Source organism: Rhincodon typus, chromosome 13 (assembly GCF_021869965.1).
Source record: "Rhincodon typus isolate 14 chromosome 13, sRhiTyp1.1, whole genome shotgun sequence".
NCBI lineage: Eukaryota > Metazoa > Chordata > Chondrichthyes > Orectolobiformes > Rhincodontidae > Rhincodon > Rhincodon typus.
In genome coordinates, this window is record NC_063344.1 from 16680329 (window position 1) to 16693977 (window position 13649).

Consider the following 13649-nt stretch of genomic DNA (forward strand, 5'->3'; position numbering starts at 1 on the left):
GGACTCAACGTTGAGTTTCCCAACTTCAGAGCATGACCTCCGTCCTCCACTTTTATTACATTTTCACGCTTCTCCCTCCAATCCTCCAGCCCTGCTCCTGCCCCAGTAATGTCTTATTTTTGTCTTGCTGTCTTTGCTCTCAACAGAGTAGACCCATTTTTTCCTTTTCACGCTTTCATTTGCCTCCATTTTATACCTATTTATCTTTTACCACCATTAGCAATGCCGTTGAATTTGTTTTGCACACCCGCACAATCTGTTTCACTCGCTGTGATCAGATCTTTGCTCTTACAGCTACAGACTGTCAACTGCCTTCGTCTTATCCCTTATTATTATCCCATGCTATTGAGCAGAAATAACTAACAGAAATGGTTACAGTAACACTATTTTAGCCACATGCATTATTTTAGAAGCTTTAAACACACAACATAATGTAGGCAAAACTACCTATCCATGTGCATGTCTACATGATAAACATCTACAACTGCTCAGTTACCAAGTAACTAAAGCTCTCAGCAGAAACCAAAAACATTTGATCACTGCTTTCCATCTCATTTAATGAACAAGTGCACAAAGATTCATGGGCAGACACTGTAAGCTAAAGATCACAGCCCTGAAGCAAGTTCTGTTATGTATTGTTTTTATTTATGAACGACAAATACAATTAGTCACCTTTAGTTGGTGGCTAAAACATTGCAGGATTACAGACTCTTTTGCAACCATCAACGAATGGACCACTGCTGGTAAAGACACTTTGTCAGGGAGAGAAAAAGTCACAAATCCACTGATCGCCCATTCAACCAGTTAGGACACATTGGCCACTTCTGTGGCTGTAGCACCAGCACATTGACTCGGAGTCAGAAGGGGTTGCGTTTAAACATCACTCCGGAGACTAAAACCCATAATCTAGGCTGACACGCCAGTATAGCATTGTGCTTTCTCCCTTGAGTGAGACATAAACCTATCTTGCTTTCTTTCCACAGTATTTATCTATGAAAGAATAGGTTATTTGAATGGATAGATATCAGGGTTGGTATTCTTGAACATGACTGACAGGTCACCCAAAGTTCTCAGTGATTTCCAGTATCTTCTGTGCTTACTTTTGTTTAATTTTTTTCATCGGATATGGTTGGCACTTGTGCAGTGAACGTTTATTACCCATCCCTAAATGCCCTTATGTGAATGAATTATTATTTCATTATAAGTTGATGTTTATTAATGAAATGGCACAGTTATACTAGTGACCACACTCACTCTACATTGCTGCCTGTCTGTGGTGATATGGCTGACTCGGAAAATGAACAAAAAGGTGTTGTAACAGTCCTTCCACTTCACATTTGAACACACAGACACATTTCTCACATTATATTGTGTGGATAAAGTGTAGAAATAAAGGTGAGCATCTATAATGGAACTGTAACAAATTTTTCGTTCATTTAGGGCAGAAAATTGGGCAGGATCCATCATGCAAACCTGCCATCTAATTTATTCTTGCATTCCGCGGAGGAGTTTGTGAGTTTGCCAATTCTTTATCTGCTCAATAGCTAAAAGGGACTGTTTCTATACTGTGTGACTCTGTGAAGCTAATACAGATGTGTAATAACCTCGAAAATTCACTTCTTTCACATTCCAATTTTACAGAATCTTCCATTCTCCCTTTCTCAGTTCAAGAGAAGGGAATTGAAGTCAAGATATGTCAACCTTCATGAGGATTGACTGACTCAGCAATGCACCCACTTACCCCAGCACGAGGTGGGCAGAATGTGTTTTTCTCCCATTTCCAAATGGGAATGTTTTCCTCAGGCACACTGCTCACCAACAATCTCAGAGAATTCATATAGAGCTGATTAAATATAATTTCAGTTAATATCATGACTCAAATCCATGACCATCTGGTTGGGCAGTCACTGATGTTGGTTAGTGACTGTCCATTGATGTTGTAAAATAACTAGTTATTACTAGGTCATTGTCCGTGATCATCATTACATCTTGTAAATGGTTTGGATCAATGTCACTCTCACTCATCCTGAGTGGGAGTTGAGATCTTGCAGCTTATCAATATCATTGTCTTCCTTGACTCTGATCCACCAAGAATTGGCCTGAATTGTTAATGTTTTCTGTCGGATTTGGCATGTGTACAGCCCCTCATTAAACTCGTTTGCTACAATGCTGAGATCCTGGTTTTTCACAATGAAGTATCCTGGCACTGAACTGGTCAATAATTCTCCATCCTTGTACCAACTGAAAGAAACAAGCCAATTGCTAATTTTCGGAGCAGGACAAGGAAAACCTGCATTTATTTAGCACAATGTTATGCAAAAGAAAAATTCTAGGAGAAATCTTAAGTGAAACACATCATTCACTTTACACAACATCCACAAACAATAATGAGATGAATAGATAGTTTGCTTTTGTTTTTAAGAACAAAAAGCTTGGGTGGGTTGTAATGAGGCATCCTACCTCAGATATAAGTAAAATGATACCACAGGTTGCTCAATAATCACATGAACATCACATGATAGACATTGTGCTAGATATGGAATCAATGAGGACGTCTTGTGGGCAGTGTCCTTGCCTCGCAGCCAGAAGATCTAGGTTCAAGTTGCACTCCGAGACCTTTTGGTCAAGGAGGGTGTATTCAGAACCCAGCCTAATAGGTCGAAAATCAAACAGGAAACACTTCCAAAACAGAACAGGGGCAGTAAGTCCAGGGAACAATGGATGTCAAGGGATATTGAGAGTTTGCTAAAGAAAACAAAGGAAGTATATGTCAGGTATAGTGCATTACAAACAGGGAAATCCCTTCAAAAGTATAGAGAGTGTAGGAAGTTGCTTAAAAATGAAATCAGAAGGGCAAAGAGGGGCCATGAAATATCCTTGGCAGATGGAATCAAGGAAAACCCCAAGGCTTTTTGCAAGTACATTAAGAGTAAAATGATTGCAAGGGAAAGAGTAGGAGCTATTAGAGACCAAATGGGCAACCTGTGTGTGGAGCCTGAGAACATGGGTCGGGCCTTAAATAAATACTTCTCATCTGTATTCACAGAGGAGAAAGACATTCTAGCTGTGGATTTCAGTTGGGATGGTGAGGCTCTAAAATTCTAGAAGATTAATAAAAAGCCAATATTAGATGTTTTAGCAGGTATACAGGTGTATAAATTCCCAAGGCCTAATAAGATAAATCCCAGGCTGCTACAGGAGGCAAGGCAGAAGATTGCTGGGAGATCTATTTAATATTTCACTGGCCACAGGCAAAGTGCCAGATGACTGGGGGATAGCTAATGTGGTTCCTTTTTTTCACCCAGAGGATAGTAGGTATTTGGAACATGCTGCCTGAAAGTGTGGTGGAGGCATGTACTGTTGCAACATTTAAGAAGCATTTGGATGATCACTTAAAATGTGAGGGCATAGTAGGCTATGGACCAAGTGCAAGTAAATGAGATTAGTTAGTTTGGTGTTTGTTGGCTGGCATAGACATGGTGGGCTGAAGGGCCTGTTTCTATGCTATATGATTCTGACTAAGAAAGCCCAGGAGAGATTCCTGGTCAACTATATAAGGGAAAGAACCTTGGAGCCTCTCATATCACTATGCGTTGTCTACAACATGCATGTAAAAGTGCATGTGCCACAGCAATGTGGACTCCCTGCATAATCCATAACATGTGGAAGTGATCTATTGGTGATGGCTTTGTAGCTCTGCTTTCAGCTGGGTTTTAGAAAGAACAGAAGAGGCGTATTTATTTAACACTTATGGCTTTAGGACATTTTAAAATGCATCATAGACAGGTAATTTGCATAAGAGGTCCTACAAGTGGCAACCAGTTAATGACCAGGTCGTCCGTTTTAATGTTGGTTGACAGCTAAGGCATTTGCTCTTCTTCCATACCGCTGTTAGATCTCTTATATCCAACTGAGGGCTAACGTGACCTTGATTCAATGCCTCATCCAAAAGCCGGTATCTCTGACAGTACAGCATTCCGACAGCACTGCACTGGGACACCAGTCTGTGATCCGTGATCAGGTCTCTGGTGTGTGTTTCAAACTGACAATTTCCTGGCTCAGAGATGATACTGCCATACATGAACTGCAGTTTTACTCTCAGGTCAGTATCACAATAATTGCACAGGAATACATTAGAATTGCTATATAAACCCATGTTGCTGTTGTGTTGTTGTATTACTATTATCAGAGGGAGGAATGGTCAGCTGGCCACTTGGACAATTCACTGCCATTCTTTAATTATGGTATATGAATATAGCAGGGTTTCACGGCATTAATGGACAATTACAATATATTGATTCAATTAAACTCACCTGACATTGAGGGGAGTTGCATGTGAGAGAGTTTTTCCACATCTGAAGGTCACTATACGACCTTTGGACACATATTTCATCCTGACATTCTGAGGGAGAGCAGTGGTTGTAACTGCTGTGTCTGGTGGTTCTGAATGTAAATGAAGAAAATCTGTTACAAAGTCAAGACTGCATACTTCTCCAGCAACAAGTTAATTATCAATGGTCAACTGCCCAGTTTACTTGAAATTGGACCTATTTTAAAATCTGTTCATGGGATGTGGGCATCACTGGCATTCTTTGTCCATCTGTAATTACACGGGAGAGGGTGAGCAGACTAGTTAAACCTCTGCAATCCTTGAGTGTGGGGATATCCACAGTGTTGTTAGGATACAAGTTTTAAGATCTTCACCCAGCAGCAATAAAGGAACTATAAAATAGTTCCAAATCAGGATGTGGAGGGACTTTGAAGGGGAACTTATAGGTTTTCCCATACACCTGCCCTTACCCCTCTTTGTGGTGAAGGAAGTGAATGTTGAAAATGGTGGATGTGGTGCCAATCAAGGCAGCTACTTTGTCCTGCATGTGGTTGAGCTTGAGCATTGTTGGAGCCGCATTTATCCAGGAAAGTAGGGAGTATTCCATCATACTCCTGACTTGTTGGGAGACTTCAGCATTAGGAGCCATGAATCTAAAATTCAAACCAGGCTATTCAGAGGTAATGTCAGGAAACACCTCCAAGATGGCGACGAAGTATGGTGACTCTTTGCGAGCTCTCTACAACAGATCTTATTCTTACATATCTTACAATCGTTCTGCTCTTTTAAAACTCAATTCTAAGCCCGTTAAAATGACTAACAAGGTCCCCTTAATCTCCATAGACTCGATCTATATTTCTCACTACTTTGGGAAGGAAGCCAACATAATGAAAGACCTCTCCCAACCTAGTTATAATATCTTCCATCCTCTTGTCGTGCAGAAGATAGAAAAGCTTAAACACGTGCCAACAGATTCAAAAACAGCTTCTTCCTCGCTTCCAGTAGACTTCTGAATGGAGCTCTCAAATTTTAAATTTTATGTTGATCTCACTCCTTGTGCACCTTCTCTGCAGCTGTAATATTGTATTCCTCACTCTGTTCTATTACCTTAATGCACTTTGAATGGTATGATTATCCTTTACTGCACACAAAACAAAACTTTTCACGGTACGAGGTATATGTGGCAATAATAAATCAAATCAGATCAAATAAAACACTTGTAAAAGTTGGGAACTCACCCAAAGTACTACCAAGACCTTCTTAAAATGATTAAAATTTCCAAACTGAGACTGTTAGGAAAGGTTATTATGAAGCAAGTGGGCTACATGGAGCTAACACACCAATGAGTCATGATTGAATTGAGTAAGAGAATGGGCTTAAGGGGCTGAATGGCCTCCTCCATTGCAGTGAAAGCACCATGGATGAGGTAGGTAACATCATAGTCCCTAATCAAAACAGTTGGTCGGTCTGGGTTTCCAGTTTTTTTTAACCCTGTCCACCGGCAAAAACAGGGACTTGTTTAGTTGCAATAAACAAAGATTCCATGATGCAGAATTTCAGACCCCACTATGATTGCTCTGACTGAAAGATCACTATCATTGCAGATCTCAGGCTGAATTGGAGCTCACCAAAACACAGGTCACACACTTCAGGGCAATGTTTCTTCATGAAAGAGCGCCGTTTCTCACAGAATCCAAGACGAGCCCAGGGATCGCACAGTCTCTTCTTATCAATGCAACCTGTGTGGGTGGGACGAAGAGTATTACTGGAGGATGGCATGTTGTGGTTAATATACCAGGTCAGAGAGTGGAAAATCATCCAGGTTAATGTCACATGTGACTATCTCACAATCCAAAATGGCTGAGTTTGTTTAGAAACAAATTATACTCCAATGCCAGATCATCTTTAGCAACTCTATTAATGACCTTCTCTCCAATATAAGGCCAGAAGTTGGGATGCTCACTGATGATTGCATAATGTTCAGCAGCATTTGAAACCCCTCAGATATTGAAGCAGTCCATGTCCAGGACAATATCCAGGCTAGGGCTGACAAGTGGCAAATAACATTCACACCACATGAGTACCTGGTAATGACACTAACAAGACAGAATCCAACCATTGTTCCTTGACATTCCATATCATTACCATTGCCTAACCCTCCCCTATCAACATCCTGGGGCTTACCATTGACCAGAAACTGAACTGGATTCACCACATAAAAATTGTGGCTAAAAGAGCAGGCTATAAGTTAGGAATTCTGTGGTGAACACTCACTTCCTCTCTCCCCAGTGCCTGTCCACCATCTACAAGGCACAAGTCAGGAGTATAATGGAATTCTCCCCACTTGCCTGGATGAATGCGGCTCTAACAACACTCAAAAAGCCCATGAGGACTAAGCAGCCCAATTAATTGGCAGCCCATTGAAGACTTTCAACATTAACTCCCTCCACCACCCCGCATAGAGAAAGCAGTATGTATCATCTACAAGATGTACTGCAGTAGCCTACTAAGGCCCTTTGTATAGCATGTTCCAAACCTGCAAACTCCACCACTTAGAAGGACCAGGGCAGCTGATACATGGAAAACCACCTGCAAGTTTCCCTCCAAGTCACTCACCATCCTGACTTGGAAATATATCACTGTTCATCCACGGTCATTGGGTTAAAATCCTGGAATGCTAGCCCTAACCACATTATAAGTAACCCTTCCAAACATTGGGTACATCAGAAGGCGACTCAACTCTAACTTCTCAAGATTAATTAGGGATGGGCAATAAATGTTGGCCTTGCCAACAACTTTCACATCCCATGAGTGAATAAAAATATAGTAAACAGTGACCTGGGCAAGGGCCTCAGTTATGAACCTCTGGCATATAAAGGAGTCACACTTGCAGGAGTAAAGAACGAGAGAAAAACAGCAATGGAGGCTGTACATGAAATTATCATCTTTCCACTTCTTTTAATAAAAATTAGAAGTGAAAAATTATAATATGTTATGGAGACAACAGTGATTGGATAACTTTCAGGAAGGATGGGTCAAATGGCCTCCTTCACTTTAGTACGATACTGAGAAAAGGAAAATATTAGTATTTAATTAATACTCATAATGCTGACATATTTGCATAATCAGCAACATTGTATATGGAACAAATAACTACAAATATAGCATCATTGATCTAACCCATCACATGAACATTTACAATTCTCAGCAAGTCATATAGATGAGCAGGTAAGTGGCAGCTGCTGCAATAAAACAGGGCACAATCCCAGATGTTGCAATATTATAATTCTCACAATCTTTCCAATCTCAGAGACTGAAGCTGCTCATTTCTTGTTTTGGAAAATATATCATTATTTGACCTGTGAACACAGAATTTTCTCAGACAGAAGGAGATCACTCGGCTCATTCTCTCTGTACTGGCTCTCTGTCCAACTAGTTCCCATTCTCGCTTTGCTCTTTTTTGAAGTATTTATCTAATGCCCTTCCAAATGTTATCCTCGAATCATTTTCCCTTTTCAGGTAGCGCACTCCCATTTGTAATAAATAGTAATCATACCATACAATCTCTGGATTCCCCAGATATCATCCTGCGTGATCCTTCGTTGTCCTGTAAAGGTTGCATTGGGATGCATCAATGCACTCTCATTGCGGGAGTGCATTAGGCCTAATGCATGTCCAATTTCGTGAGCAGCTACCTGCACCAAATCATTGAGCCAAACACCTGTCAAAAGAGCACAGCAAAACCAATCAGACTCCAGCACAAAGGTGAGGGCCAAGATTAACAGAAAATGGCTAAATATTCTGTAAGAGCAGGAGACGCCCTTATGTCCAACATCTCAGTGGGTTAAACCCAGTAACTCATCTTCTAGTGCGAACCTTCGCTCTATCCTTGGAGTCTATAGGTTGAGGATTCAAGTCCAAATCCAGAGATAAGACAAGACAATTGAGGTTGGAACTCCCAGAGAAGTTCTGTACGTGTGACAGTATACTCACAGTGGCCTCACAGTCAGAGGCATTGTTTTTCAGTTAAACTAACACCCAGTTTGTGACAGATGAGGTGGAGAGCAACAGCCTCTTTCCTTGCTGCTATACATGCTGATGCAAAAATGTATAGAGGATTATCATGGAACCTTGCCAAGCCATCTTGAAAAGTCCCCCAACTTGTTCAGGGAAATCCACATTTGTGGAATGATCAAGTGGCTTCATCCAGAATGGCACCAGGGACCTGTGATGAAGTTTTTTTTTGTTGTCTTCAAAATTCTGGTACACTACTTTCAGAATATTGATTGCTTAATATCCAGTCGTCAACAAAAATCTCATTCTTGAAACTTTTAATTAACCTCCAATGGAGCAGCTATTTGGGAGAAAGTTTCTGATTTTCTTTGTGTAATGGAAGATATCCTGACATTGTGAAACAAACGCAGGAAGTGCTGGAGAAATTCAGCATGTCTGACAGCATCTGCAGAGAGTTAACCCTCAGTCCAATGTGACTCTCCTTCAAAACATCCTGACATCATCCCTGACAGCCTAATTCTCACTTTAATGTTATTCCCTACATATAAAGTCATTATATTGCAAGATAGATGGTGCAGTGGTTAGCAGTGCTGCCTCACAGCGCCAGAACGTGGGTTCGATTCCACCCTCGGGTGACTGTCTGTGTGGGTTCCCTCTGGTTTCCTGGCACAGTCCAAAGATGTGCCCGTAGTGTTCGATTAGGTGGATTTATAGGGGGATGAGTCTGGGTGGAATGCTCTGAGATTCAGTATGAACTTGTTGGGCCAAAGGGCCTGTTTCCACACTGTAGGGATTCTATGATATGCTTTAATATTTCCTGTTATTAATTCCTACTTCAAATACAGGAAAGGAGTGGCTGAGCCCATCTGCTCAGACTCTGATACATTTATGCACAGATTTCAAGATTCCACTGATTGCTTCCTCATGTTTTGCAATTTTTCTTGTCTGATCTGGAGCTGGACCTCCTCAGGGACCATCTCTTTGATGGCCAGCATAACGACTTGTCTGCATTATCAGAGCCAGGGAAGAGCAGTTGAAACTGGGACAAAGCAAATATGAAGGGGGGAACGCTGTTGGGGATCATTCTGAACTGCTCTGCACCTCAGAATGACAGATAATTGCTGTATATTGAAAAGTGCAATGTCCATTTTGTGACTTGAGGTGACCCCCTAGCTAGGCGACGTGGTGGCTCAGTGGTTAGCACTGCTGCCGCACAGCACGGGGACCAGAGTTCAATTCCAGCCTTGAGTGACTGTTTGTGTGAAATTTTCACGTTCTCCCCGTGTCTGTGTGGATTCCTGCTAGGTGCTCTTGTTTTCTCCCACAGTCCAAAGATGTGCAGGTTAGGTGGATTGTCCATGCTAAATTGCCCCGTGGTGTCCATGGCTATGCAGGCTAGGTGGGTTAGCCTTGGTAACTATGTGGTTATGGAGATCAGGTGGGATGCTCTTCAGAGGGTCAATACTGACTCAATGGGCTGAATGGCCTCTTTCCACACTGTAGTGATTCTATATTTTAACAGCATGTACAACTCAGTTTCTAACTAATTGTGACAGAATCTTACTGTTGCTACCCACAAAGTTTGCAAAAAATATGCATATTTTAGTAATGACCAGATGAGCATCTCAGCTGTGTTTTGAATTCGAACTATAAATTATCTTAGTCCCCACTGCAGAGGAGAGAGATGTGGGTCCCAGGTGCCTGACAGCACTTTCTAAATACCACAGTGAGAGTTTCAAACTGGACTGTGTGTTCAGGTTTCTGCAGCAGCATTAATACCCATTACCTCTTGATACAGAGGAAAGACTGCAACTCACTACAAAACGTTTAGTGTCAATACCTTGTTTCCAGCTGAACCGAGACTTGCCCAGAATCCAGAACTCATGATTGTCAAAGTGAATCTCGCCAAGTGGTGGCAGAAAAGCATGACCAAGCTCACCATTAAGTCCATCAAAGCAAGGGTGAAGAGGAGCGAACCAGCAGTCAGTGTGATTGAATGTGTAAAACCCTGAAAAGCATTTAAATTCAACTTGAATTTTTAAAAAAAATCATTCTGAGCTTCATTCTATCCACAAATTGCTTAGTGGAGAGCATTTCTTGCCATTTACTGGGGTGCCTGGTGTGGCTTCTTCATTCCTTCATCAGTCACAGATGCTATTGGCAAGGCCAGCATTTGTTACCCAACCCTAATTGCCCTTGTACTGAATGGCTTGCTTGGCCATTTCAGGGAGCAGCTAAGAGTCAATCACATTGCTGTGGGTCCAGAGTCACAAATGTACGCCAGACTGGGTAAGGACAGCAGATTTCCTTCCCTAAAGGAAATCTGTGAGGCAAATGGGTTTTCACAACCATTGACTTTAGTTTTGTGCTCACCATCACTGAGATGAGCATTTCAAATCCAGACTTCATCACCCATGTTCCCCAGGCTTCTATTTTCAACAGTTTCCAAGAATGAGAGGTGATCTCATTGAAACCTACAAAAGTACTTAAAGGAATAGACAAGGTAGATGAAGGTAGGATGTTTCCTCTGGATGGCGAGTGAAAAACCAGAGGGGACAATTTAAAAATAATGGAGATGCGGCAAGGATCTAAAATTAGGAGTTTTGTTCACTGAAGGTTGTGAACCTTTGGAATTCTCTACCACAAAGGACAAAGCAGACTCAGAGTCTGAGTCTGTTTAAGGTAGAAATGGATAGATTTCTGATTACCATGGCGTATCGGTTATGGTATGGGATGAGCAAAAAGCATTGAAGTGTTTAAACAGCCATAATTGTAATGAATGGCAGGACAAGCTTGAAGAGCTGAATGGCCTACTCCTGTTCCTATTTGCCTGGGCCTCTTATGACTTCCCTAGTGACATTACCACAAAACCACCTTGTCTTCCTGTCATGAAATTTTGTGGGTAAGACAGTTTTACACATGAGCATATAGAATTGGCAGCCCAGAGGTTAGATCCACCCCACATTGCATGATGGTTGGACACTCATGGCTAAGGACTTCCTCTGAATTCCCTAACTCCAATACATGTGGCCATGTAAGGATCATACATTGTAGCTGACAATTGCTTTATAGTGGAGAGCTTAACAATTGCAAGAATAGCAAAAGTAAAGAGCTTGGATGTGCTATAGTGAAAATATTCAGACCTGCCATGATGCAGAGAAACATCATGGGCTTGATTCTTGAAATCAGGGATTGGATTTTACGTAAAAAGGAAGAGGATAATCTACAAGATTTGGGGTAAAAAAAAGTCTAGAGGTTCTTCACTAGAGGACAATGGAAACATGAAATAGACTTTCAACAGGGGTCTGGGAATTTAGAAACAGAATATTATACAAATGAAGAAAAACTGCAACACGAAAGGGCACATGGATACTTGTCAACAAAATACAGGAAGCTAGCACACAGAGGCAGCAGGTAATCAGGAAGGCCAATGGAATGTTGACCATTATTTCAAGGGGGTTTGAGCATAAGGTTAGGGAGGTCTTACTGCAACTGTACAAGGTGCTGGTGAGATCATACCTGGAGTGCTGTGAGCAGTTTTGGTCCTCTTTTCTAATAAAATGTATTATTTCATTTAAGGCAGTTCAGAGAATGTTCACTAGAATGATCCCTGGTTTGGAGGGATTGTCTTATGAGCAAAGGTTAAACAGTTGGGACTCCAGCCATTGGGAGTTTAGAAGAATGAGAGGTGATCTTATTGAAACATACAGGAAATCTTAACAGGTTTGACAGATAAATGCCGAGAGGATATTTCCCCTCATGGGAGAGTCTGGGACCAGAGAGAAAAGTCTCCAATAAAGGGGCAGCAATTTAAGACTGAGATGAGGAGGAATTTCTTCTGTGATGGTTGAGAGTCTTTGGTACTCCTTGCCACAGACAGCTGTGGGGGCATTGGGTACATTTAAGGCTGAGATAGATTCTTGATCAGTAGGGAAACAGGAGTTATAGGGGAAGGGCAAGAAAGTGGATCTGAGGAAAGTTGGATCATCCATGATCCTATTGAATGGCAGAGCATGAAAAATGAGCCAAATGGCCTATTCCTGTTCTTACGGTCTTACTATGAAGAGCCTCAGTTTAAACAGAGATGAGGAGAATTCCTTTCTCTTAGATTTTGGTGGCTCATTGAGACAACTCCACAGAGATTGGTGGAAGCAAGGTCATGGAATACTTTCAAGGCAGAGGCAGAGATTCTTGACTAACAAGGGAGAAAAGGTTATCCATGAGAATGTGGAGTTGAGGCCCCAATCAATTGGCCATGCTCTTATTGAATGGCAGAGCAGGCTTGAGCTGGCCAAAATGGCCTCCTCTTACTTCGCACGGAATTTGTGAAAGAGCTGCATTTTTACAATATTCTGACGGCTTCTTTATTGGAAATCTGTCAACTACATATGTTTCAGGATCATTTGTCCAGAGCAGCAGGAATGTTAGTTTCAGAAACATAACCTCTGCAGCACTAATGCTGGAAACTAACACTGCTTCAGAATCCTGCTGAGCTACAAGAATGATTTACATTTTAATAACCACCTGACATCTGTAGAGGTTTTTTTACAGCCAATGAGATACTTTTAAAGTCTTGTGATGTAGGAAATGTGGCAACCAAGTGCAAATAGCAATCCCACACAAAATATCTGCAGTAATAACTAAATAATGTGCTTTTTTTGTGATGCTGAGTAAGAGACTATGCCATATTGCAAAGTCAATATACAAAGGGAAACAGCCTGAGAAGAAAAGAAATGGAAGAAAATTTCATTGAAGTCAGAGCCCACCGATTTTGATATCTGCATCCTTCTGTGGTGGGACCTCTGTGAAAGTCAGAGGTGACACATCACTCCACATTACAAACGCTATGGCAATGGCCTTCCTGGTGTCATCTTTATTCAGAGTGTTTGGAAACTGCACAATCCTGTGAAGAAATACAAGAGTTTCAGGTTGTAAAAGGCTTTCTCTCCAACCCATTGGTCTACAACAGTCCCACAATATTTCTCTCTCTCACTGAGAGTAATATTGACTTTGGGCACTAGTGTAATCCAGATGGTCTGGCAGGAGCCATCTGCTGCATATCTCTCCCACCTGGATATTGACTCAGACTTACTTATATTTAACTTTATTGGTTAAAAATAAATATACTTTCAAAGGAGATAGTAGGAACTGCAGATGCTGGAGAATCTGAGATAACAAGGTGTAGAGCTGGATGAACACAGCAGGCCAAGCAGCATCAGAGAAGCAGGAAGGCTTCGGGCCTAGACCCTTCTTCAGGGTTTTCTTGTTATCTCAGATTCTCCAGCATCTGCAGTTCCTACTATCT

At 41.5% G+C, this 13649-nt stretch overlaps 1 protein-coding gene across 1 annotated transcript in view; it reads right to left on the reverse strand.

Moving 5' to 3' along the window:
• Positions 1-626: 626 nt before the first annotated feature.
• Positions 627-13649, reverse strand: part of mmp23bb (matrix metallopeptidase 23bb) — a 20657-nt gene continuing 7634 nt past the window's right edge. The window contains exons 4-9 of the mRNA XM_020527819.2: positions 13111-13247; positions 10185-10352; positions 7887-8051; positions 5959-6069; positions 4314-4443; positions 627-2241 (exon numbers count right to left, since the gene is read on the reverse strand). Of these exons, the coding sequence (XP_020383408.2) occupies positions 2022-2241; positions 4314-4443; positions 5959-6069; positions 7887-8051; positions 10185-10352; positions 13111-13247 (931 nt within the window). The 3' untranslated portion in view covers positions 627-2021. The remainder of the gene's footprint in view (positions 2242-4313; positions 4444-5958; positions 6070-7886; positions 8052-10184; positions 10353-13110; positions 13248-13649) is intronic.